Source organism: Phacochoerus africanus, chromosome 3, assembly GCF_016906955.1.
Source record: "Phacochoerus africanus isolate WHEZ1 chromosome 3, ROS_Pafr_v1, whole genome shotgun sequence".
Classification (NCBI taxonomy): Eukaryota; Metazoa; Chordata; class Mammalia; order Artiodactyla; family Suidae; genus Phacochoerus; species Phacochoerus africanus.
Genome location: NC_062546.1, coordinates 83,769,272 through 83,795,682, shown reverse-complemented (window position 1 = coordinate 83,795,682; position 26,411 = coordinate 83,769,272). Strand labels below are relative to the sequence as shown.

The following is a 26,411-nucleotide window of genomic DNA, read 5'->3' as shown; positions in this document are numbered from 1 at the left end:
TGGTTCAAGGTCACCAGAGACTAGCACATAGCCCTTGACTAAATGCTGCCTAAAGCATTTTCTCCTGGTTAGATTCAAGCTCTCTCGCTGTCCATAGACTCTGATGAATTCTACCCTCACAGCCAACCATGCAGTTCAGAAAATATGTATATTTTTACACTATATTCTATGCTTTTAGGTGTGGCATCCTGTGAAAGGATTTTGAAATTCTAATTTGAAATATCACCAGGTAAAAGGAGGTCTCTGAAAATTTACTTTAAAAAAACCAAGTGCACATTTTAAAATGTATCGGGTGTCACATAAACATTGAGATATTTGGCTTCTGGTGAAACAATGCAAAGACTTGATTGCATAGAACCAATCTTCTTCTATGGCGACAAGTGGAACTGACACACAGCTGCTCCCCTGGGATGGATCATGACCTCTCCATTCCGCAAAACTCCCATCACTCATATAATATATTAATGTGAATGTCAAGTCCAGCCCACCTCATGACCTACACTGCAGCTCATGGCAATGCTGGTCCTTAACCCACCTTGTGAGGCCAGGGATTGAACCCACATCCTCATGGATACTAGTTGGATTTGTTTCCAATGCGTCCCAACGGGAACTCCTATCAGCTGAATGGTGACAAGCAACTTGAGCACCCAAAGGAGTTACCAATGGATAGGGCATTTAAGTATACCCTGAGCGATTGCTAGGAGAGTTCCTTTGCTGTAGGGAGCCCCTTGGCAACCCTGAAACAATCTTGGCTGTCCATCCTTTTACATGAATACTTGACTCTACTCATCACAGCTCACCACTTGTTAAGAAACTGTATGGAGACTAGTGCATTTAGTTGGTCCAAGGCTAAGAGAGAGAAAATGACAATGTGTGTGGGTTTTTTTTTTTTAAATTTTAGGGCCACAACTGTGGCATATGGAGGTTCCCAGGCTAGGGGTTGAATCAGAGCTGTAGCCACAGCAATGCCAGATCCTTAATCCACTGAGAGAGGCCAGGGAGCGAACCTGCATCTTCATGGATGCTAGTCAGATTTGTTTTCACTGAGCCATGACGGAAACTCCAAAAATGTGTTTTTATTTTAAAAGTATAAGCATGAGTATCACAGTGATTGGATGTCTACTTCTTATAATATTGGTCTTAAAAAAGTAAATTTCTGTGGACTATGCCTTGTCCGTAGGATAAAGTTCAAACATCTAGGCTTGGCTTTCAAGGTCTCTGTAATCTGGTCCTATCCTACAAAACCACCTCTAGCTGTACCTCATCCTCAAAACTTACCCTTGCCTCTAACCTAGCTGGTCTTTCCCTGACTCCCCTTCCCTACATGGTGCCCAAATCCTATCTCTAGGTCTTTGCTTATGCCGTTTCCCTTGAGTATCTCCCTCCCCTTTGCTGATGAAGTCCTACCCCTGAGGAAAGTGGTTCCCAAACTCTGCCACATATTGGAATCACTTGGGGATCTTTACAAATACTAATGCCCGGCTTCCCTCCCTGAGACCTTTTGATTTAATTGTTATAGGGTGTTACCTGAGCATAGGCATTTTTAGAGCTCTCCCAGGGGATTGTGATGTGTTACAGAGTTTGGGAGCCACTGGTGTATATGGCAAATGCTCTTAAACATCAGCATCTTACTCTCCCACTCTTGTCTTTTCCTTACAGATGAACGTCAACATGTCTGGCCTCACCAAAGATGGGCTCTATACCCTGCTCTGTGCATTTATATGTACAGAGAGCATGACCCCATCTTATCTATGATTGAACTGTACCAGAATTACTTGTTTGCTTCTCTGTTTCCCTCCTGGGCTGGAGTTCATAGGGTGTGGGTACTATGTCTTATTCACATCAGTATCCCTAGCCTCTAACCTAGGGCGGGGCTGGGAGAAGATGCTCAATCTAGGCTTGTTGAACTAAGCACAACTCAGCTCCCTGGTGCACTTAGAGAATGAATATTTGATCAGAGGAAGAAAGCCATAGTTTTAACTCTCAAAGTCTTCAATTCTCTCTCACTCTAGTGGAAAAAAAAGAAAAAAACAAACAGAAGGAGGGAGTTATAGACTAGGACTCAGTATACTCACAAATACAGAAATAGCCACCAAAGCCTTATCTCTCATGACTTCCTCTGGTACTTAGAGGGAATCACTCATAAGGACCAAGCTGATAGATGATAAAACAGAGAATCAGCCACCAGGGAGTGAGCAACTAGAAGGATGATATGCTATATTCCACATACAAAGTAGATACTCAATGGATGGAAATTAATATTACTATTTCTGGCCCTTGGTTAGAAAGAACCACATGGTTCTGTTTCCATGGGCTTACCTTCATGACACATGGAGTTTGTATTTCAGGCTGCCAGATGCAAAGATCTCCCTTTGAAATTTGTCACTTGGAGTTATAAATGGGTGAACTCAGGACAGCCATAACAGAAATTTCCTTGCCCAAATTACTCCACAGTACCTCTTAGATGTCATTTGTATATTTGGAAATGTAGACATATTATCATCCTAGAGAGTATTAATATGAGATCCAAATTATATAAAACCACTTCATCCTATTCCTTATCTGTAGGTATTATTATCTAGGTAGCTTCCAGTTCAATGGCAGCCTGTTAGTTGCCAGCAGAACATTATCTATTAAAGTTGTTATTGAGAACACTTGTACCTCCCACTCACATTTGTTTTGATCATCAATAGCTCATTCTTTCTACAATTAAGCCAAATATGTCAGCATGCTACTCAAAATGTGACTTTTAACTCAAATAGCCTTCCACTCAAAAAACTGTGAAAGCCTGATCAGGTTTCCGAAATACATTTTTACTTTTAAAATGAATGGCATTCCCTGTACATTAAACTTCTAAACTTTTTCAAATTTTCTCAGTGGGGAAAATTAATATTATTCTTGAAATAAGACAGATAATTATTAAGGACTTTAATTGATTGGCAGCTACAGTACAGGAAGCCCCGGTGCCCTATTGGTTCTAATTTTAGAGAAAAGAAAATTCTAGAGGCACTGAATTCCACAAAAGATTTATTTGAACTCCTGTAGACTTTGTGGATGACCAATTCTATGTTTAGTCATAAATATGGTGCTGGCAAACTAATCCAAGTTCAATATATTTTCTCAAAAAGTTAGCCATGGTTAACTGTACAAGCAGAGAGTGGTGGTTGTTCAGATCACGCAAAACAGAGACTAAGCATAAATCACTGAAACTAATTATATCTTTCTCCACAAACAACTCTCCAAATTTATTTTCCTATGGCTTTCTTAAATGATGGTGAAAATTTGCTTGTGCTCCTATCAAGAAGATCACCTTGGTAGGGGGAAAGCAGCAGGCTGAGATTGCTACATGTCCTTCAATAACCACTCTCTCTTCTGGAGTTAAGAGAACTTTCACATTTTTTTTTTTCCTTTCCTGGACATATGCCCTCCTTTCTGGAGCAATTTTTCTATCCTATGCTATTAAGTACAAGCCAATGGACTGTTGGCCGAAGGAGGGGTCAAACCTGGGAAGTGTTCTTAGAGGGATGAACCCCATTCTTCCTCACCCCCCTTCCTTCCCACAGGTTGGAAAGTGGACATAAGCAATGGTTTTTCAACAGCCATCTTGAACCATGAAGTGACCTTGGGAATGGAAACCACATGAAGCAGAGAGAGAGGACAGGAGGGTCTGGGACTGCCCATCAGCCTGGACAACTTCCCTCTGGACTGTCACATGTGATGGCAAAAAATTTCAATTCTTATTCTTTTTAAATTTAGAGCATAGATAGTTTATAGTTGTGTCAATTTCTTCTACACAGCATAGTGACCCAATCATACATATATATACATTCTTTTCCTCATAACTATCTTCCATTATGTTCTATCCCAAGAAATTGGATAGAGTTCCCTGTGCTATACAGTAGGACCTCATTATGTATCCATTCTAAATGTAATAGTTTATATATACCTACCTTGAACTCCCAGTCCATCCCACTCCCTCCCCACCCCACCAGCAACCATAAGTCTGCTCTCCCTGTCTGTGATCTGTTTATGTTTTGTAGATAAGATCATCTGTGCCATATGTATATATATTAAATATATAATATATATTATATGCATATCTATTATACACACACACATATATTTTTTTATTTTTATTTTTATTTTTTGCTTTTTAGGGCGGCACCTATAGCATAGTGAAGTTCCCAGGCTAGGGGTCCAATTGGAGCTACAGCTGCCAGCCTATGCCATAGCAGCATAGGATTCAAGCTGCGCCTTTGACCTACACCACAACTCACAGCAACGCTGGATCCTTAACTCACTAAGCAAGCCCAGGGATCAAACCTGTGTCCTCATGGATACTAGTTGGGTTCGTTATGGCTGAGCCACAATGGGAACTCCTGTGCTATATTTTAGATTCCACATATTTACCACTGTGCTTTGGTTTTCTTTCTCTCCCATTGGAACCTAATCCTACTGGCACTAATAATGAGAGAAATCTAGTCTTAGGTTTAAAAATAACTGTGGTCTGGATAATCCAAACAGTGACTGTTGACTATATTATTTTAGGGCTTTAAGGCAATGAAGTAGGTTCTGGAGTTCCTTCCTTTAGATGAGATAAATATCTAGGTCCTATCTCTTGTTCTCCATGTAACTGAGGTACTTGATTCAAAAACCTGTGAGACCCTCCCCTTTCTCTCTTGAAGAACCATAGCTACAGACATGTTGACAACACATCAGACCTTCTCTCTTCTGCTGGGGGAAGAAGCTCCTACATTTGCTGACCTTCACTGTAATCTGGTATATAGATTCCTTGACAATAATAATGTATTCATCGTCTCTTTTATCCCTTCTACCTCTACCAAACTCTAGACTGGGCACATGACTACCATGGATTAGGTGCTTTATGCTTGGATGGTAAAAGGATACAAGAACAAGGTCTATGTGTTACAGAGGTAAAAATGGCCATTGTGCCTGGTGATCCAGATCTTCTCTATTTGGTTCAGCATAGCCTGTCTCAATTCTTCACCCTCAGGCAGGCCATTTCTCAAAGTAGGGTTATAGGACAAAAAAACTCATTTCCCCTTGTACCGCTCCTTGTGCTATTCATTTCTGAAGTTGAAGTCAGGTTAATTCCTGTCCTTTCTTTTTCACCCTATAATTTGCTCCAATCAGTAATGTGAGTGCCTAAAATTTTAGCTCCCAAGAGTTCGTTGTAAATAGAGGTAGAAATTTTTCTTGAGTCCTTGTTATAATGCAAATACAGAATAAAATATCTGTTTAATCTATTACACACCAACATGAGTTAGTTTACCAGATTAGCCAGCTAAAGCCTCTGAGGGAAGAAGGAATAAGAAAGTGAAACACCCTGGAAAGATGGAATAAACTGATGTATGGTTGGTTAAGTAAGTCAAAGTGGGTACTGGTGAGCCCCCATTATCCTCCTTCTGGTATATTAGCTGTTGGCTAAGACTAGTTTGGGGAGGAAGGGAAGAAGAAGGGCAGCAGAAAGAGCCCCTGGAGGCAATTCCTGAGGTGGGTAGGAGAGCACCAGGCAGCTTCATAGAGCTAACCAAAGAAGGTTCAGTCCTCAAGATCCTTAGAACTAGATCATGTCCCTTGTTCCATTCTCCTGTGGTGCTGGGAGCCAGAAGGGTTCCTTTAGAAGAGACTAGGAGTGCACCCAGCCAATGGGGAGAGTAAACAAATTTCATTCCTCCATGGGGCACTGGAACATCTGCCCATTGGGGCTATTGGGACAAATTGCATTAAAAAATATATATATAGCTGATTTACAATGCTCTGTCAATTTCTCTGTACAGAAAAGTGACCCAGTCATACATACACATACATTTCCTTTCTTATATTACCTTCCATCATGGTCTAACCCAAGAGACCGGATATAGTTCATGTGCTATACAGCAGAACCTCATTAATTACCCATTCCAAATGGAATAGTTTGCATCTGTCAACCCCAAACTCCCAGTCCATCCAACTCCCTTCCCTCTCCCCCAGGAAGAGATTGTTCTTTCTAACTTTTTTAGATTTGAGGGAAATATCACAAATCCTACACTTCACAGGAGTCTACCAGGCAGCCTTGCTTTCTTAGCGATTATTTAAGCTTGGCTTCTTCCTTAAACTCCTCTAAAGACATTTCTTCCTCTTTAAAAGAATTTCCAAATTTCCCATTTCCTCTCAGGAGATTATTTTTGATGCTATCACTGGCTGATGTTTTGAATATGAGACAATGTTATTTGAATTCCTACTGATCATTTAATCCTATTAGATCATTAGTGTAATACATTGGGTGAATCCATTACAGTTACATAGCAAGAAAGAACAATTAGAAAGATGGTGTTTGTGATCGTCTGTGTTAATACTCCTATTATGCTAGTCTAGTCATTTGCTTGTTGCTTATTAACATGAAAGTCTGACATTTATTAAGGCAATTTTAAAGAAAAAATCTAGTTGTATTATTTAACTTAATTCATGAATCTTGAATTTCAATATAGAGCATGTTTAGTTAACAATATCTTGTCCTGTAATCAACTCATAACATTTTGATTAAAACAACATGATTATCCTTAACCACAGAAATGCAAACAGTTGGATTCACAGATTTTTCTGATTGTTGTTCTCTGCCAAAGATATTAGCTGATATTTGGTTAGACTAAGGCCACATTTAGATTTGCTTAGTGGCTGTGATTATTAATATTCTATGGTTATAAATATTGTGAGGATATGTGATAACCCAGGTTAGACAAAATGAAGAACATTTGAATTCTCAGGGTGATAAAAAGATATTTTCACTCATTTGGGGAAATAAAAATAAATAACCACTTGATTTGTTTCATCTTATTTAGCCTTGAAATGGGTCGACTTTTTAAATGTTCTGTGGTAATATTATTGATTGGCTAACTCATTCTTTTCCTTTTTTTTCTGGGCCACATCTGTGGCATATGGAAGTTCCCAGGCTAGGGGTTGAATCAGAGCTGTGGCTGCCAGCCTACACCACAGCCACAGCAACACGGGATCTAAGCTGTATCTGTGACCTACACCACAGCTCATGGCAATGCTGGATCCCTAACCCATTGAGCAAAGCCAGGGATTGAACCTCTGTTCTCCTGGATACTAGTCATGTTCATTACTGCTGAGACACAATGGGAATTCCAGGGAATATTTTCAATCCTTTTCTGCCACTTTATGCAACAGAGGCTGGAAAGCAACATACTGACTTTCCCAGCATCCCTTGCAGCTAGGATTGGCTTTATGATCTTGTTCTCATTGATGACATGTAAAGTGAAGGCTTGGGTGAGGGTGGGGCTGGGGGGGCGGTGCTGGGATTCTGAAGGAACTTCTCCTTTTCCTTATACGCTGTGTCCTGAATGCAGCTGGGATGCCCAGAGTGGTGGGAATCAATTTGTAACCAGAAGTGACAAGCATGAGGGGGGAAAAAAAAAAGGGAAAACATTGTTGAGTTGTTACTCGTTTTTTATGTTTGGCTTCCTCTAGACTTTTAATTATATAAGGTGATTAGGTGGGTTTATTACTTAAGTCATGGATGGTCAGTTTGTTATTACTTGCTGCCAATAGCAGGTTATTCAGATAGAGCTTTGAGAAGAACCTACAACTATGTAAAGGTCAAGTTAGTTCACTGTCGGAAATTTATTTCTATGAGAATAATCTAAACCAGCCATTTCTAGCAGAACTTTGTGTGATAATGGAAAAGTTCACATATGCCCTATAGGATATGTGGCCACTGAGCACTTAAAATGTGAATGTAATTGAGGAACTGAATTTTTAATTGTATGTAGTTTAATTTAAATTGAACCTGAAGTAATAACTACATGTTACTCTGGCTATCATGTCAAACAGTACAGATCAGAATTGATAGTTTATAAAAATACTTAGATTACTATAGCTCTTTTGAAGAAAATTCAGCTTCTAACTTTATATATGTTATTGTACAAGCCCAAGAACACCTCATTATGGAAAAATGATGACTCAGTGGGGCTTTACATAGTGCCATGTTTGAAGGTTGTTAAACAATATTTTACTTGCATAGTAGCTACCTACGCAGAACTGATACCCATTTAAGCGTTTTACATTGACAACTATATTAAAGGATGTCTTTTTGGAATAATCATCTCATTCAGACTCCACTTATTCAGCTGTTTGTGAAGACTTTTGTATTTCCAATTAGAACTGAAAAGAATAATACTAGTGTGCCAGCCTCATTAAGCTGTGGGTGTACAATAACTCTCTGAGATAAACTATAAATTATCATTGGAAGAGGACTACTGTGTAGGCTAGAAAATTGGTTGCAAAATGTACCAACATGGTGCTAGGAGTGGTGAGATGCTGAGAGTTGGCAGCTGCAGTCCTTCATGGAAAGGGCAGGAGTGGTGAATACTGATTGTACAAGAAGCCAGAAATCTCTGAGGCTGTCATGCTCTAGAGTATGATATTCAGTACTATTTACTATCTACTACCTACGACACTCAAATGTGATTTGAAGAAATAATTCTCTCATGTTTTGGTGCTTTGTATAAAAATAATCAGCGTGCCTACATTCCCAGCTTTTAGAGCCTGAAGAACAACTAATTTTGCAAGTCCAAGATGGCCCAGAGCTGTTGAAGTTATCACCCCTTCCACCTCCTGAAAAGGATCACGATCAAGACAGCTACTCTATTACCAGTTGCCTCGGGCTGCTGGAAACAGGTCAGCAGAATTCTTTTGTGTTGAAACCCGAGTTATTCCCATGTAGGCTGCTGTAAGATGTTAGGACATAGCTGACAAGCCAAACGTATCTCTGAGACAGGACTAACTATAGTGGGATTCTAACAGAAAAGATGATGAAAAGGAGTTGGAGGTTTGGGCAAGCCATATATACTTAATCTATACAGTTCCATGTGTAAAACATACTCAATTAAAAAATATTCAGTTTAAGAAAGCCATCCCTCCACATTTCTAATAAGTAGTAGTTGCACAGGGTCTTCCTGAGTTGATTATAGCAACCGGATCAATTTAAAGTTGGTTTTCTCCTCAGAGAGAAATTATTTACCCTCAGTATCATTTTCATTTTGTATTAACAAGCAGTGGCTTCTTATCAGCTTGTATTGCATTCCCTGGCAAACACCTATGTTTTCTTCATAGGTCTTGCTTTTGATGTTCTTGTTTGATGGCAGCTTCCAGTGTATAAGGAGATAAAGATAAGCACATGTGAGAAGTGAAGACCCAGTCTTGGTAGAGGTGGGCATAAGACATGGTCTTTGGGAACTTACTCTGACTGAAATAAGGGAGCAGGTAGAAAGTATCTTGGCTAAAGACGTGTAGAGATGTGAATTTTTACCTATGGCATGGCTCTGAAATGCAGAATCAGCAACTGTGTCTTCATCCTCTGGCAGGTCTTCATTTGCCTCTTTTATCTGTAGTAACAAGGAAGTACTGTGAGTTCTTATGTGTCACATCAAATTGATCATTAAATTAATTGTTTGCCATCCTCAGAATATTGGAACACTCACTCAATAACAAGCATGCATGTATGCGTGTGTGTGTTTGCGTACATAGACGTGTAATATTTTCTTCACTCCACCTTTCCCCACACTATCACTTGGCTTCATTACAAGTTTTAACTACAAGACCGTATTTTTAGAAGTATAACTCCAGCTCTGAAAGCAAGGATACCTGATTTTATATAAGATTTTCAAGATCACAGCTTTGGTTTTTTTAAATACTTAACAAAATCAGTAACACAGAACTGTTAGAAAAAATTAAAGTCTAAGGAAACATAATTCTTCCAGAGACAGTGACCCCATGTCAAGTTATTTTAATGAGAATAAAGAAATATACTTAGATCTATTGACCCTCTCCTAGAGTATAACTCTCTAGGAAAATGTTATTTTGTTACTGCTGTTCTTTCCAGAATGAAATATGAAATGACTATGATGTGTGCTCAGTGAATTAAAGTGGTTACACACTTATCTAGATTTTTTTCAGGTCAAAACACATTGCCCTTATTGGGAGTTCCTGATGTGGCACAGTGAGGTTGTCTCTGTGGTGGTACAGGTTGGATCCCTGGCCCAGGAACTTCCATATGCCATGGGTGTGGCCAAAAAAAAATCCCCCTCATATTTCAGATAGAGTAACCAGATGCTGAACGGTGAAGCACCAAATGGAACTTGAGCAAGAATCTAATAAAGTCACAGTATGTTACAAACAAGAATCCCAAGATCCAGCAAGGTTCCTTAAACATATTGTAAGTGGCAACACTGGAACCAAAACTCAGGCCCCTTACTTGCCAATCTTGTAGCAGCAGAAGTAACAATATCATTAACAAGAACAATAAAATAAAAATAGCCATCACATAACTATTATGTAGCAGGTATTGTTTAAGCTCCTTGAATCTTTGCTTTCATAATCCTTTGTCATGCTAGGAGGCAAGCACTACTCTTAGATCATTTTAGAGGTAAAGGCCCTGAAGAAACAGACAAGATAAGTAATTGCCCAGGTGGTACAACCAGGATTCAAATATAGCAAATCTGGCTTTAGAGTTGTGTTCTTCTGGGGGAAATGTTGTTATTCTCAAATTTACACTGATCTATGCCAGTGTAGACTTGGATTCCAGGACAAGAGAGTTTGTGATCCTTGGTGGAAGGATCTTAAATGGCTCTTTTGAAATACATCCCAGCCAGTAACCTGGGAAGCCAATGATAATGATGTGAACTATGCAATGAGTATGGTGGGGATACATCAGAGGTTGTCAGTGAATTTGCTCCAGGGCTCGAGGTGAATGCCAAGAAGCCATTACCTTATACTTGCAATGGAGAAAGTCATGTGCTTGCATACTTATCTTGAGCTAGACTTAGCTTTCTACTGTTTAGCTCCTATTTTTTATATTTAATGGAATAAGACCAATTTTTTACATTTAATGAGTATGGTTCCAGTATCAGAATGTAACTGGTACTTAATCCATACATACTGAGAGCCAAAAGATGGCAAACTCCACGGAGTATGGAGATGGCAACCTGAACTGTCAGAAGAAGAGGGTGTGAAGGGCTGAATATCCACAGGCCATGCTCTTTCACTTCCTTTCCCCATGAGCTGTCTGGTGTTTGCACTGCCTCCTTTGTTAGCACTTCCAGAGGGGGAAGTTAGGGAATGGGGGAAGATGGCTACGTCAACCAGTTTGTGTTTTGAGGAGTGCACATTTATGGATGGCAGAGACAAAAAGCTCTGTGAGCATCCTCTAGATTAAGATATTATTTATCTGCCTTTCAGAGTTCACTGGGCTCAGTGATCTCTTTGTGACAAGGCTACAGGAAACCCTAAAGCATGGATACCCCAAGCATCTTAATTTCCATGAAGAATCCAACAGGTACATTCTCTCCTCATTTACAGAAACATCAAGACAATCTATTTATATATTCAGCCCGTTCCAACACTTATGAAAGTATGCTCCAGATCTTCCCACACCTGTTATGTAAAAGAGTATTTCCTTTGGGTTTTTCTAAATTAACCAGTTTTAAACTTGAAAGGGTGCTGTGTTAACCTGCTGGAACATGGGTGAATCATCCTCTCCATCAGCCTATGAAGTTCTGAGCAAAATAACCCGATAATTAGAACAAGGTTCTCATCTTGGAGATACAGGAAAAGAGGCTCCACAGAGGGTTGGTAATCTGTTCAAGGTTCGGACAGGATTCCGGTTTCAGAGTGGGCACTTCTGACCCCTATTCATGTCTGTGATTCAAGTTTTCAGAGTGTGCCATGTTGTCACAGTCATTCTTCCCAGTCCTTTCCAAGAACCATTATATCTTTCTCAGTGTCTGGCAATGAGATAGGTAGGCAGTATTCCAAATACATGCAAACTATACTTTTATTTAAGAGTAGCAAAAATTTTCCAGTGTATGTGAGTGTGCACGTATGTGTATGTGTGTGTCTGAGTACACTGCTTCATTTCCCTACTTGCCCCCGAAGCCTTCTGTGGAACTTCACCATCTTTTTCCAATTATCCTATTTAAGAAGAAAAATAAAAACCATTTGAGGTCCTCTCCATCAGCTCCTTGTCAGAACTTTTCTGGGGCTTTGAGTGCTTACCGGCAAATTCTAAATTTGGCCTCTTGGATATTGATCAGAGGAAATGGGCCGCTAGTTCTTTCAGCTCCCCAGAGCTAAGGACCCATGAGGAGTGATGACCCACTAGGGGAAATTTTGAATTCTAAGGGGATGAAGAATCAACAAAGGAATGGAAAGTGGGGGAGTGTCTTAAATGGCAGACTTGTCAGCTCTAATTATCCATACAAATAGATTTCAATGCAAAGTGGTGAGTAATTAAAAAAATCCATTTGCCTATGGAAATGAGGGGCATAATTTATTTTGGCAGCAGATTCCCCTTGCTAATTATATTTTTCATAGGCTGAAATTAAAATTAATTTTTACTCTTGATCACACAAGAGCTGGGTGTTGGCGAAAGGGTGTGGAAGCTTCCCGGGGGCGAGGGGCTGCCAGCTCAAGATTAAGATTTGCCCAAGGGGAGTTCTCTTCTTGCTGTGGCTCAGTGGTGTTATGAATCCAAATAGTATCCATGAGGATGTGGGTTTGATCCCTGGCCTCTCTCAGTGGGTTAAGGATCCAGCGTTGCCCTGAGTTGTGGTATAGGTTGCAGACACAGCCTGGATCCTGAGTTGCTGTGGCTGTGGTATAGGCCAGCAACTGCAGCTCTGATTCAATTCCTAGCCTAGGAATTTCCATATGCCACTGGTGTGGCCCCAAAAAGCAAGAAAAGAAAAAAAAGAATTTGCCCAATATAGGTGCAGATGGGACTGTCTTCATCTGACAGAGCACTTCACAGGTGGGGATGGTCGCAAAAATCAAATAGTCTGGTTCAGAAAGATTTAGCATATTTACAGCCATCACTCTACCAGGAACAGATACAAATCAATGTCAGTAATATTATCCTATTTGGTAAGAAGTAGCAGGTGACTCATAGGAAGTAACAGTGGCCTATTTTTGGTTTCACTTTGCCATAAGTCCTTGAGCCATATTCTTTTTTTCATTTTGGCTGCCCTGCACCATTTGGAGTTCTTGGGCCGGGGATCAGGTTGGAGCCGCAGTCTCGCCCTAAGCTGCAGCTGCGGCACCACCAACCGGATCTTTAACCCACTCTGCCAGGCCAGGGATTGGATCCGCGTCCCAGCACTCCTAAGACGCTGCGGGAGCTCCACTTGCGCCATCTTCTAATGGTTCACTTCCAGCTCTTACTCATCTTTGAGCTCTACAGTGGTAGACAAGAACTGCACTAAATACCAGTCTCTAACCATTAAATGTCGCCATGCCCATTCTACTCTATTAACCTCTCCCATTAGAAAAGGCTGTGAGGAAGGAGCTTACAAAGGACGTGGGGGGGCGGGGAGTGGGGAGAAAAGAATTCACTTTAGACAAAAATATATACTTAATTGCAGAATTAAACTCAATATTTGGAGACACCCTTCATTTGGAATTTTGCATGTATTTCTTCTCTGAATCATCTTAACCTGAATTGCTCCCCAAGAAAACAATATTTTCATGTTAAAGGTCATTGAAAAGGAAAAGGACATGATGAACCTCTGAGACCGAGAGAAGTGGTCTTTCCAGGGAAAGCTCCTGGCAGGCATTATCTTTAGAAAACTCAGTCATTTAGAAAACTTTGCAGGAGGAGGGCAAAATGTGCCTGCTTCTAATTAGCATCCAAATAGCGTTTAGAACAGAATTGTTCAGTTGAAGATGCGGAAATTAGAAAATTTTGCAGAACTTAATAAGATGATAACAATTTGTGTAATTATTGTACTATTTTATGCGACTTCATCACCAGAGCACCATTTTAAGGGGATTGTATCAGATACTTTTTTTTATTAGCATATGTGATTTTTTTTCAGACTATGTGACACTGGGTGAAGAGAATATTCATAATTTAAATGAAAATGCCCATATTAAAATGGCCATCTCTTCCCATTGCATTATGAAGGTATATGATCTCGTTAATTTTGTTAATGATTTTTTTGTCCAGTGACAGTTAAATAGAAAGCTGGAGTTGTCTTCCTTTGAGACCTTTCATTTCAGAAAATGATCCAAATCCACAGGAAGAAAGGACTTACAATATAGCAAGGGAAGTGAATTTCTTTCTGACTTATTTACTCAATACTGATGCAATCTTATCTGGGGATGCCTTTTTCCCCTCTTATAATGATTTTATATAATTTAAGTAAAAGTACTAAGTAACCTGGCCCTTGTCTAAATTACACAAAAATTAGAGCTAAGTGGTCTGGAAATGATGGTGTCAATGGGGATATAAGCCTCTAATTAAGGCTCTGGAAAGAGAAAAAGGTTTAATTCAGTAAGGCGTTAATGGCACATCTATACATATTTTAGAATGCATCTGGCATTCTTGAAAATGGATATGCAGTTACCAGCGAACTAAATGGAGGTGTGTTACACACATGGACTTGTTATATATATGGAAATAATCTTTCTATTATAATCACCATAGATTAAAATAATCAAAATGCCTTAAGACTCTCAGAACTACATATAGTTTTAGTTTGTAAAGGGCAAAGGATGATGGTATATGTTAAGATTTTTGGACAGTGATTTTTTTTTTCAGGAAAAAGGTGTGATATATAATGTATTAGCACAGCTATTGTTTTCATCCAAAATAATTACTGTGAGAAGAATTCTTTGCAACACATTTTCAAAGAAGCAGAGAGAAAATTCACCTTGAGACCCAGGAGGGGAAAATTCCCTTAAACTCTTAATTTTAAAGGGTTCATGGGTATTCACATCCATGTGCTATGGTATTAGACCCTATCTTATTTTGCATCTAATTTCCTTCCTATATAAGGCTGATAACATATAATAAATAGGTTTTCACTGATACTGTTTTACCAGTCTCTAGAGATGAAAAAACACCATTGCATCTTACATTTGAAAAAATGACTAGTTGGTCAACTATCTCGGTTAATAATGTTCTTCTACATGGAAAGCTTCCCAGCATGACTAATTTCCTCTTGCAGCTAACTAGAAAAACTAGCACAGCCATATTGATTATGTATATCTGGGGTGGTTAGGGAATCTTTGTACTTCACAGGAAACAATCAGAGTGTTTCTTGCAAAATTCTGGAAGGACCAAAGGACATAGTGCCACTTTGTAAAAGACTGAAAATGAGAGAGGAAAAGCACAGAAAATTATTTTAGCAGTAAGAAAGTAAAACTGAAATTGTAAAAGCTAAACAGAGATTTTTTTTTTTTGGTACTTTTGTGCAGTGAAACTATACCCCAAGCTGTCAGAGCCATATTAAATGGGGCATAGTTAAATTGAGTGCCTTTGATAAGGGGCTCTGCCAGGCTATCAAAGTTTTAGATCAGTCAGATTGAATTTCCACCATATTGCACATTTCCACACATTTATTCCCTCTTTTCTTTCGGAGACACTACAAGGGCAGCCTGAGTTATGCTGATAATTTGTGATTTTATAATGCAAGGGGCATCAATGTTTTCAAGAAGGAATGATACCATAGAAGCCAGAGCAGGAATGGGGGAAAAGAAAAAACAAACAAACAACTTTTGCCAATTACATAGTCTGTATATCATTTCAGAGTATCTGATTAAAAAAAACGTATAGCTTTTTGGAGTCAGGAGTTATATGAAAAAAAAAGCATTTAAATGTTGCATTTGTCTCAAATTCAAGTGAAATACTAAGAAACACTAAGCAACAATAAATGATTAAATTAATAATTAATAACTAATAATGTCAAACACTACTATTTCTAAAATCTCCTTTATTCTTGAACCACTCCAGAAAAAATGAATAATGACTTCATATTTCAGGTTTTCCCTAGGAAACTGGTAGCACATAGTATATTTTAATAATCTATTTTATTAGAGTACAAAAATATATGGATTGATAATTCTGAAAAGAGCATTTTTGTTGTTGTTGTTTGAGTGCTTTAAAATTTGTGTCAAGGGACAATGAACATCACCATATCAATGACACAAGAAGAGAAAGAAGGCAGAGAGGAAGTGCAATTTAAGGTAATTTTAAAACAAAAATATTATCTGAAGCTAGCATATCCTGGGGAAATAGAGAAATATCCTTTATTCATTTTTCTAAAGGAAATTGCCCCCTGAGTTCTGGACCTTATAATTAAAAGAAGTCTAAATGATAGGGAGTCAAGTTCCACAAAGGATATCTTAAGTCTTAACTCCTTCTGTCTTAGGTAGGATAAATTGGTATATATAGGTTTAGGGGAAAAGGGAAAATTCTTAAATCAAATCATCGAAATAGCTAATATTCTCTTAAGTTGTTTTGCACTTTTATTTTTTATAATCACCTCTGTTCCATTCTGCATTGCTGGAAATGATGGAAATAATCACCCAAACAAATTCCCAGCACAGGAATACAATTTGGAGATGACATCAGCAGTATCTTTTGTCTGCACCGTGATTATACCATCATTCTGAAAAGAGAGCTACAGAGGCAATATTAGTGAAGGGAGTGAGGCCCATTCCAATCTAGCTGCCATCATTTAGCTACAGTGTCACCAAGATTTTTTCTTCTCTTTTGCTTTCCCCCTGTCAACTCTTACCTATATATTTCCTCAGCCAAAGAAAGGCAGAATCCAACCAGCCCATCTCCGAACCTAACACTTTGACAACCAGGATGGTGAAGCACTTACCAGGGAACCCTTCGGTATGTCCATATCAGCTTTGGTTTTGATGCTCTTCCTGTGGTTTCCCTGAGTGCTGACAGAGCTGCTGGGGAGACAGGGGCCCTGGGAGCTGCCCTTTAACATGCTTCTGCAGGAAACATTATTTGATCCACTTTCCGTCTGTTGAGCTGCTTTCTTATCAACTCTGCAGGTAGAAGGTGATTCCTCTGATAAATTACATTGCTCTTCTTTGATCACTCTACTTTCCCCAATCTTTTAATGTGTAAAGTAACCTCCATGTATCTCTTGGTCTTTAAACCTCTGAGTGATAAGTATATCCCACTGGCCTTGATCAAATCTTTATCTGATATTCCAGATATCTGATAATACAATAATTTATTTTATTTTTATGATGGCCTGTGAGATGGAGGGGATAAACCCAAAACCACTGAAGAATGATTGCTAAATATACTTCTGGCTTAAGATCAGCTGGAAATGTAATTACCTCTGGAAAGATTCTCAGCATCCGTTTGCTTAGTACAATCAGTGGGATCAGCATACTTGAAAATGCATGTGTAATTTTCTTCCATTTCATGCCATGTGCATACATTCATGGTTTCCAGTGTAGGCTGAATTTCTATCAACCTTGATAAAACTTACCATTCTTTAATTTCAAAGACCATTGGTTTGGTTAACAAAGTAACATGGACTAAATTATCATTTTATTGCTAACTTTTATTTCATTGTTTAAATTCTGGCTAATGTATAAAAGATTGCTACTATACCTTTCTGCTTGTATGAAAAACATGCTTGACTGGTGCTCATTGTGCAGGAAACAAACAACTCTCCTTGGAGGGGGACTATGCATACCACCCTTTAAACCACCCCCCCTTTTGTCAATACGCTACCTGTTCAGAAGTTCTGTCATAAAGGAATCTTTTGTTGAACCTGGAACAGGGCTGGGTCTATTTCTTGATTCAAATTTCATTTGGTCATAAATGTCTGGTGGTGTTTTCAGGTTATTTCTGCATTGTAAACCACTTTCAGGACCATCTGCCAACTCGATGTCCCTGTTAAGTTCATTTTCCATTTCACACTGGAGCTCAGGCTGCTTCTTCTCTTTTTTTCTCTCTGATTTTAGCTGTTTGTTTCCAAACCCCAAACCTTTTGCATCTTTCTTTTCTGCTTTGGTTTTGGAGACATCCATCTTCCTGCTACTGAGAGCTGGCAGTCTGCTCCTCCGAAAACCGAACCAGCTGGCAAAAGAAGGCCCTGGCTTCAGCTTTGCTTCCACAGAGGTGGACTTTGTGTGCACTTGGCCCTTCTCCACATTTTCCTGAATGCACAACATGACCTTTTCTTCGATTGTGGGTGAGAGGGGGGCTTCTGGGCTCATGACACCAGTCCTGGTTGTAGAAGGGTCTGGATCCTTTCCAGAAGTTTCTAGCTTGGAGGTCCTGCTTGTTTCAAAACTGCCGGGAGGCTGTGTCCTCCCAGGACTCTGCAGGGCTCGAGGGTTGTCTCGTGGGGCAGGTGGGCACCTGCAACGGTCACCACCTGGTTCCTCAGGTGCAGGCAACCTGGGGCTTTCTCCGTGGGAACAGGCCTGCGGGTCTCCCATTTCAGGTGGGGCAAGGGACCCTTCGGATTTTGGAGGGGCCCTCAAAGGCAGCTTGCTTGGGCTCCCATGCTGGCTGCTGGAGCTGCCTGTGCTCTCCAGGGAGCCGTGCCTGGAGGAGGGGTGCCCTGGGGGCCTCCCAGTGCTGGGGAGATCATTGGATGTGGGGGCAGACGTGGCCTTGTGGGGTGAGCCTTCCGGCGAGGAGCTCTGCCGGGTGAGGGAACTGCCTCTTTCAGCTGTATTGGTAATAATCTGAGTTCGGACTCTGCCAGGGCCTTCCATGGGGGGTGTGGGGGACTTGTCTCCTGAGTGGGTGCTGAAACTCTGGCTACGGGCTTTGGCTCCATTCATGCCTAGAGCTGGTTTGAGGTGTGGTTTGCTGGAGGAGAGGGATATCTTCACCGACCTGGTTTCTACCCCATCTTTCCCATCGGCCCCAGGCCTGCCACTTTCCATCAACTCCACCATTGCCGTGTCCAAGGGAAGCCCTCCGGCCACACTACCTTGTGCTTGTAAAGCCAATGGAGACACATTTCTTTCAGCTCCTGTGATCTCAGGGCTGCTGGGATTCCTGGAGGCCTCTGGCTTAGCCTGGCTCACAGCCACGGAACTTCTTGAGGCTTCATTTAAACTGTCTTTTTCATGTTTCCCTGGCACCGTGGAACTTTTCCTGAGAAGCTGTGGAGACTTCATGAAAACTTTGAGCCCCACTGGGAGGCGAGTTTTTAGTCCTCTTTCATGGGGGTTTGGACCACCATGAGGGGGGTTATGGCTTTTGGAGGATGCTGAGGATGCCGGACTGTTAACCTGAGATGATGGTGACTCATTTACCCCTAATAGGGAGGGCTTGGGTGATGTGGAGACACTGTTGTTCAATTGTCCTTTTTTTCCTGGAGATAGGCTTTTGGAGGATGGTATTTCCAGGAGCTCGTGGGTGGAAGGACAATTCCTGGGAGTTCGTAACCCTGTGTCTGTTGGTGTGGTCCCAAGTGTTGGGTGAGGTGGGTTTTTGGGCACACTTCTCTTTGGAGAGACCTTTGGGGGCCCTGGGGCCATGGCAGCAAATGAGCTGGAGGGGGTGTGAGCAGAGCATCTGGCTTGGACCACTGTTTCTGCAGAGGGCGGAGCGGGAGTGAAGACAGGCTTTTTGAAGGCCACAGAAGGTTTCTTCCCCTGCGCTTCTGTCATGGTCTGATGAAAATAAATAACAGGACCAGAGGATCCTTTCAGAGGAGGGGATTTAAATCCTGTTCTAGCTGTTTCCTGGGGGACCCTGGTTTCAGGCTTGGTGGATGAAGGTGGCGGCCAATAGTCACAACTGGGTCTGATGAGGAGGGACACCGACCTGCCTGGAGGGGATGGGGGGGAGGGCGATTTCACCCCAGCCTCTGGTCCCGGGTCACAGTGTTTATCCCTCGTTGGGGGCTCGCAGTCCTCCCTCAGTTCCGTGGGGGGCCTTGACAGCAACTGTGATGCTGTAACCTGACCCTTGGAGCACTGGACCCAGTGCCTTCTGCTGGACACTTTGGAGCCATGAGGAGCTTGGGTATGGTGTTTTGGAATGTGTGATTCTGGCTGTAAATCAAAGAGGAGTGCTGGGCCTTCAGTCTTTTTGAACTGTGAGAGTTTCCCTGGAGCTGGCAATTTCTCAAGAATCACTGGGCCCATTGAGGGGACTGTTGCAGAGGCTTCAGGCGCCATTATTTTTGATTTCTGAGGTGAAGACTTGCCCCTGGTAGGTATTTTTGTCAGACTTTTCTTCTGGTAGATGCCCGTGGACCCAGGGGACTTAGACTTACTCTGGCACGATGTAGCGTGTGCTGGTCTAGCCAGTCTTTGTCGCTGAGTATTTTGTGTCACTGTCCTGGGGCGGAAAGATTCAGTGGGTGCCATGGCAACATCATCAGCTTCATCTTTTGGAATGTTTTTCTCAGTTTCCTCTTCAGATTTTTTCAAGAAAGAATAATTTCTCCCAGCAGCCCCTGGCTGGAAATGAGCAATTCCCTGAGGTAAAAGTTCAGTGCATTCTGTCTGGGGTCCGGAAGGGCCCTGATTGATGGAAATTTCCTTTCTGGTAACAGTAACAATGTCAGTCTGGTGAGAGCTAAACTCAATGGGCTCACCATCTTCCGCGTCGAATATGACAGTAATACATTCTTCCGAGGAAGTCCTTTTTACAACCCTTTGCTGCTTGATGAAACTAAACGTCTTTGGCCTGCTTTCTAAATGGACGGGCACTTGTTTTTCCTCCTCCTCCTCAGGAGACCCAGGTTGAGATTTTCTAATGAGGATGTCCAGGTTCTCCGTGGACTTGTCAGTGTCCACCATCAAAGACACGTCTGAAGGGCTTTTCTCATCACTGCTCGCTATGTGCAGCTCATCCAGGCTTTCAGTGTCATCGGTGTCCGAGAGCTGAAGATTGAGAGCCAGGCAGCCCTGGCTCTGGGGGCCCCTCCCTCTGTATACCTGAGGCCCCTGTGCACTTGCCCACAGCTTCTGCTCCAAGGGACTGTTGGAGGTGCAACTGGTCAGCTTCTCAGGCCTTTCCCTGGGGTGGACTGAGGAAGGGATTTCTGAACAGTGTCTGCCATTCAGCTCCCAGCCAAAGAGACTGTCAGAAACACTGTGGGTTAATTTACAACCATGCAGCCTGCAGCTCTGCTTTGGAGCAGCTTGGAGCGAGGCTAAGGAGGAAGGGTCCTCCTCAGCATCGTCATGAGAATCTGTGTCATACACAAATGCCTGCTGGGGCTCCTTGCAGGGGATGCCCGTGTCCCTGGGTTTGCAGGGGGCGTATTCCTTGAGGCTGCTACTTTTAATTCCTGGAGAATAGATTCCTTCATTTGAGTTCATGCAATCTTTATAACCCCATTTGGTTATCACTGATGGGGGTTCAAGTAATACTTTCCGCTTCTGGAGCTTTCTTAATCCTTCCAGAATGTGGCTTTCCTTGACACGAGTCGGAGGTAGTTCATCTGTAGGACTAGCGAAGCCACTCAGGAGCGAGGAGTCAATACTCAATCTTTTGTCCCAATTTTGTGATGACTGTTAGGAAAGAAGAGGAGATATTAGAAATAATTGAGCTCTGTGGATCACAGTTTTTTAAAAATCTTTATATGGCCACACCTGCTGCACATGGAAGTTCCCAGGCTAGGGGTTGAATCAAAGCTCAAGCTGAGACCTAAGCCACAGCCACAGTAACACTGGATCTGAGCTGCATCTGTGACCCACACCACAGCTTGTGGCCGTGCTGGATCCTTAATCCACTGAGCCAGGCCAGGGAGGGATCGAACCCACATCCTCATGGAGACAATGCTGGGTTCTCAACACACTGAGCCACAATGAGAATTGGATGACAAATTTATATTTAGACTTAATTCATTCTAGTGGTTGACTAATATATACAATGCATTTATTCATTAATTAGTGCAAATGAGTTCATTAACTATGTAGTGTATCTCTCTACTTTGCCGGGTCCTAAGCCAAGTAGCATATGATAAAAATAAGCATAAGACAAGGACCCTGCCTTCAAGGATCAGGCAACCCAGCATTTGGGCTCAAGTAACCATCAGTCAAGGGAGCGAATGAGAAGCCCAAATGCAGTAGGTACTCCAGCATTTCAGAGGAGGGAGACCATGCCTCTATTTGGATAAACCACAAAAAGCATATAAGGGAAGTTTTCCTTTCCTTTTCTTTCTTTTTGTAGGATAGATAAGTGAATAGGTTTGACTTAGTTTAAAAGTGGAGGAAATCGGGAGTTCCCTGGTGGTATGGTGGTTAGGATTTGATGCTTTCATTGCTATGGCCTGGGTTCAGTCCCTGGACCTGGAACTGAGATCCCACATCAAGCTACAGCCAAACAAACAAACAAATAGCAGCAAAAGGCTGGAAAGAACCCAAAATCCCATCAAAAAAATCACATGTAAAAAAAAGTGGGGGAAGTAATTTTTCAGGTAGAAGAAATGAGATCGCAAACACCTAAACTGGAAAAGTACACTTAAGGAACACTTAAGAAGACAACAAGGCACATTGTGTATATGGGAGATAAAGAGAGTAAGTGGGAAGTTGGCCCATGCCTTTATGAGCCGTTCCATTCTTTTTTTTTTTTTTTTTTTTATTGGCCACACCTGATACATATGGTAGTTCCTGGGCTAGGGGTCAAATCAGAGCTACAGCTGAGGCCTATGTCACAACTACAGCAACACCAGATCTGAGGCACATCTGCACCCTATGCTTCAGCTTTTGACAATACCAGATACTTAACCCACTGAGTGAGGCCAGGGATTGAACCGGCATCTTCACAGAGACAGTGTCAGGTCTTTAACAAGCTGAGCCATAATGGGAACTTTGTCCTTCCATTCTAACAAATGTCATGTGGCTTCATGACTTCATTTTATAGGTAGTGAACATCTATGAAATATTTACATACATAGAACAGCTGGGCATTTGCTGTTAGAATCCATGGCAATGATTCACCTAAAACTTAGGTCAATTTCCTGTTCTTCATATTTTCCCCAATACCAGTGTTCCTTTGGAGAAGTGATCAAGAAACAACATAGAAAAACACAGAATTCTACCTAGACATTCATATTTATCAAATGATTGCTAACAAGAAACAGAATGGCAGAGGAGGAGATTCACATTGACTGAACATCGGCTATGGACCAACCATTTATCCAGGGCTATGATTTAATTTCAAAACAATACCCTGAGGGAGACATGATCAGTCCTTTCTCACTAGGCAAGAAATTGAGATTCTGCAAGAGCTGTCCTTTGGAGGTCACACAGTGAAGGAGGAGCTGGAGCAAAGGACTGAACACCAGTTTCCCAGGCCCTTTTGATGACTCATTTCTGAAGTGGCTATGTGGGGATTTGAACCCAGGCAGTTTGGCTTGAGGGACTGTGCACTTAATGCTGATGCTATACCTCTGGAATCAAACTTAGCCTCTGTTCTCCCCTCTATATGAATCAGAGTCATAACAGAGACCATAGATTATCCCACCATACCTCTTTTAAATAGAACCTGCAGAATTTAATCACAAACTAGCACTCAGGGAACCTGGGAGGCCCTGACCTAATTACTTAAAAAAAGGGTCTAGAATTAATGACAAACAATGTCTATGAATGAATCTACTGGGTTCAGATGTACACTCTGTACCAGTCTTGGCTAAGATGGTGGCTTATGGATGACTCCCACTGGCACCTGCATACTAGCTACCCTGGGACTTGAACACTCACCAATGTGCTCATAAGCAGAGGTCAACTCCATGCCAGAAACTTACCTTGGAGTCTTGGCTTTTTAGTAAGCTGTGAGCATTTGCTTATTTCCAAGACTCCATCATGAAAATGACCCTTGCTATCAACCATATGTCTTATTTGTTTGTTTTTTCTTTGTCATATGCCGATTTAGTTTTAAGTCCAATTATATACTCTCTTTAGATAATTCTCCAGGGTCAGAAGTTGCTGTGGATAGATACTATTTTGATCATGCTCTTCCTGCCCCCTCCTCTCCCACTGTGCCAATGAAAACTCCTTTAGGAATCAGAAGGAATCCCATTAGTGAGTCAGGGCATTAGAAACTGACTGGTGAACTGACTGCCACAGCTTGGTTTCTAAGAATTTCCATGGTCCTCATGCCACGTTCACAATAAAGAAGAGAAGCCAGGCAAGAGTCCCCCATAAGAGCTTGAAAAGGGCAGATTTGTTCAAGCCACAGAAGATGTGCTCAGCATCGGTCCTCTGCCTCCTTTCTGCCTCTTCAGAGCCTGCGCATACTGTGGTCTGATTCATCCTAGGGCTGCAAACCTCCCAGGCCCCAGGCTTCCCATCCTGTGAGATTAGCCACATTCCTCAATCAGTTTTCCACGGAGGTTACGGTATTTAGTAACTTGAGGAAAGTTGGGAACAATCTTGAAACTTGAAAAAAGAGCACATGAATCCCTTTTTGGGAGAGGGTGGGAGGGAGCTGGCATTTCCCACAGGCGTCTTCATTCTTTGCAGGGAAAAGTTGCGAGAGAGTTGCTCTGGGGAGCAGTGCAATGATACCGCTGATAAGACAGGGGCCTGGGTTTAATGTTCATAGTTCTTTGTTATTTCTTGACTCGCTATCGGTTTTACATATTTCTTGTTTGTTTTTGCTTTTTGAAAAGACCTTCTTGGTTTTCATGGGAACAATCCATCCCAACAATTGGACTCCTCCAAGTCCTAGGCTGATTCAACAAGGTCAGTCTAGCAGAATGGTTACAAGTTAAGGTTCTGGAACAAATTACCCAGCTCTGCCACTTATTGGCTATGAGATATTGGGCTAAATATTTAACTTCTCAAAACTTCAGTTTACTCCTCCATGAAATGGGAGAAACAGGAGAATATTCTTAATAAGCTAACACAAGCATTAAATGAGCTAATACTTGTGAAGGGCTGACAAAGTGGACACATGGTAATGACTCATTAATTGCAGCCAGATTCCTCCATGGAGGGTAGGCTAGTGCATTTCATGCAGGCTTCCTTTCTGTTTCTATACAAAATAATACTAAAAAATACTTATAGGAGTTAATCTTGTGGCTTAGTGGGTTAAGAACCCAACAGTGTCTGTGAGGATGTGGGTTCAATCCCTGGTCTCATTCAGTGAACCCACTGAGGATCTGGCATTGCTGCAAGCTGCAGCATAGGTCATAGATGTGGTTCAGTTCTAGCACTGCTGTGGCTGTAGCATAGGTCAGCAGCTGTGGCTCTAGTTTAATCCCTAGTCTGGGAATTTCCGTATGCCACAGATGTGACCACTGAAAAAAAGAGAAAAAATACCTATGAACTACCAAAGAGACATTGGATCATATATTAATTATTATGCAAGTTAATATTATAGTCACATTCAAATTCATACTGTGTGAGTTTATTATGTAAGTTAATATTAAATGAGTACCTTGTACATGGTAAGAACTTAAGAAGTTCCTTAATATCAATTTAAAATATCTTCATGGGGCTGGGTCTAGTTTGCTGTGTCCCTGAGATGTAGGACTTTTCTCTGTGAGATGTGACAGGCATGCTGGTACCCCATGACCATTCTGAAATGGGACACTGTTAAATCTCCAGATGATGGCTAATGGAGTGTGTATGAAGTGTCTTAAGAATCTTTTTTCTCTTCTTTCAGGGAAGAAATGTCCTTAGAAGATCAAGAATTGCTCTAACTGGAAAAATTTCAGCTGAAAAAAAGGTTAGAGAGCTGTGAATGAAAAGAGCTAAGCAATGGGCTCTAGGAGCCAGCTATACTCAGAGAGAGAGAGAGAACATCCCTCTGGACCATATTTCCAGTCTGTTAAGGGCCAGGTCCCCAGCAGTCCTGTTCAGCACTCCGAACAGCTCCTTGGAAGAAACAATTCTGCTAATACTCCAGGCTCTGCACTTTGCATTATATGTCTGAGTGCAAGGGAATAAGCTCTAAATTCAAGCTCGAAGTTTTCTTCTGAGTTCTTGTTTAGAGTATGACAAACCTCCCCCCTCACCCAATTTTTTGGCAGTGATGGAATTTCCCTGGTTTCTACACTTCTGAAGTCATAAAGTTTAGACAAATGCCAGAAAAATGACCCCAAGATATTCTGATTCAGGGTTTCTGTTCTCTTTGCTTTTCTTTAACATTAGGAAGCTGCAAAAACAGCTATCCCAGATTCTTGGCTTACACCAGTGTGCCAAGATGTTTATTCAAATCGTGAAGGAATCTTTAGTCTGAGTGATCCTATTTTGCAGATAGGAGTCATTTCAGCCCTAGAGGTTACTTAAGATCTGGTAAAGGAACTCTTGGCAATGAAATAGAGACTTGCCCGACCTTCACTGAAGCCACAGTGCCTGTCACCTATCCTGGCATTTTCTCTCTCTACTGTGCCACCCTATAATTTATAGCCAATTAGTGTTTTATGAGGCTATTGCATTGAGTAGAAGAGGTCACTACAATATATGGTACTTTTGAAAAGTAAATTCCTACAAAGCTAATGATACTTGCAAAACTTCTGGCCATTTATTCTGAGAGATTGCACTGCTCTCCCTATTCTCTCTCTCTCTCTCTCTCTCTCTCGCTCTCGCTCTCGCTCTCGCTCTCGCTCTCACTCTCTCGCTCTTTTTTGTTTTTGTCTTTTTAG

The 26,411-nt window shown here is 41.4% G+C and overlaps 1 protein-coding gene across 5 annotated transcripts in view; it reads right to left on the bottom strand.

Moving 5' to 3' along the window:
• NCKAP5 (NCK associated protein 5) overlaps window positions 1-26,411 on the bottom strand; it is a 1,086,741-nt gene that overhangs the window by 100,542 nt on the left and 959,788 nt on the right. For all 5 annotated transcript variants that reach the window (XM_047772074.1, XM_047772077.1, XM_047772075.1 and 2 more), the window contains 3 exons: window positions 17,570-21,327; window positions 16,689-16,866; window positions 9,332-9,407 (listed from right to left, as the gene is read on the bottom strand). In XM_047772074.1, coding sequence (XP_047628030.1) covers window positions 9,332-9,407; window positions 16,689-16,866; window positions 17,570-21,327 — 4,012 coding nt within the window. The remainder of the gene's footprint in view (window positions 1-9,331; window positions 9,408-16,688; window positions 16,867-17,569; window positions 21,328-26,411) is intronic.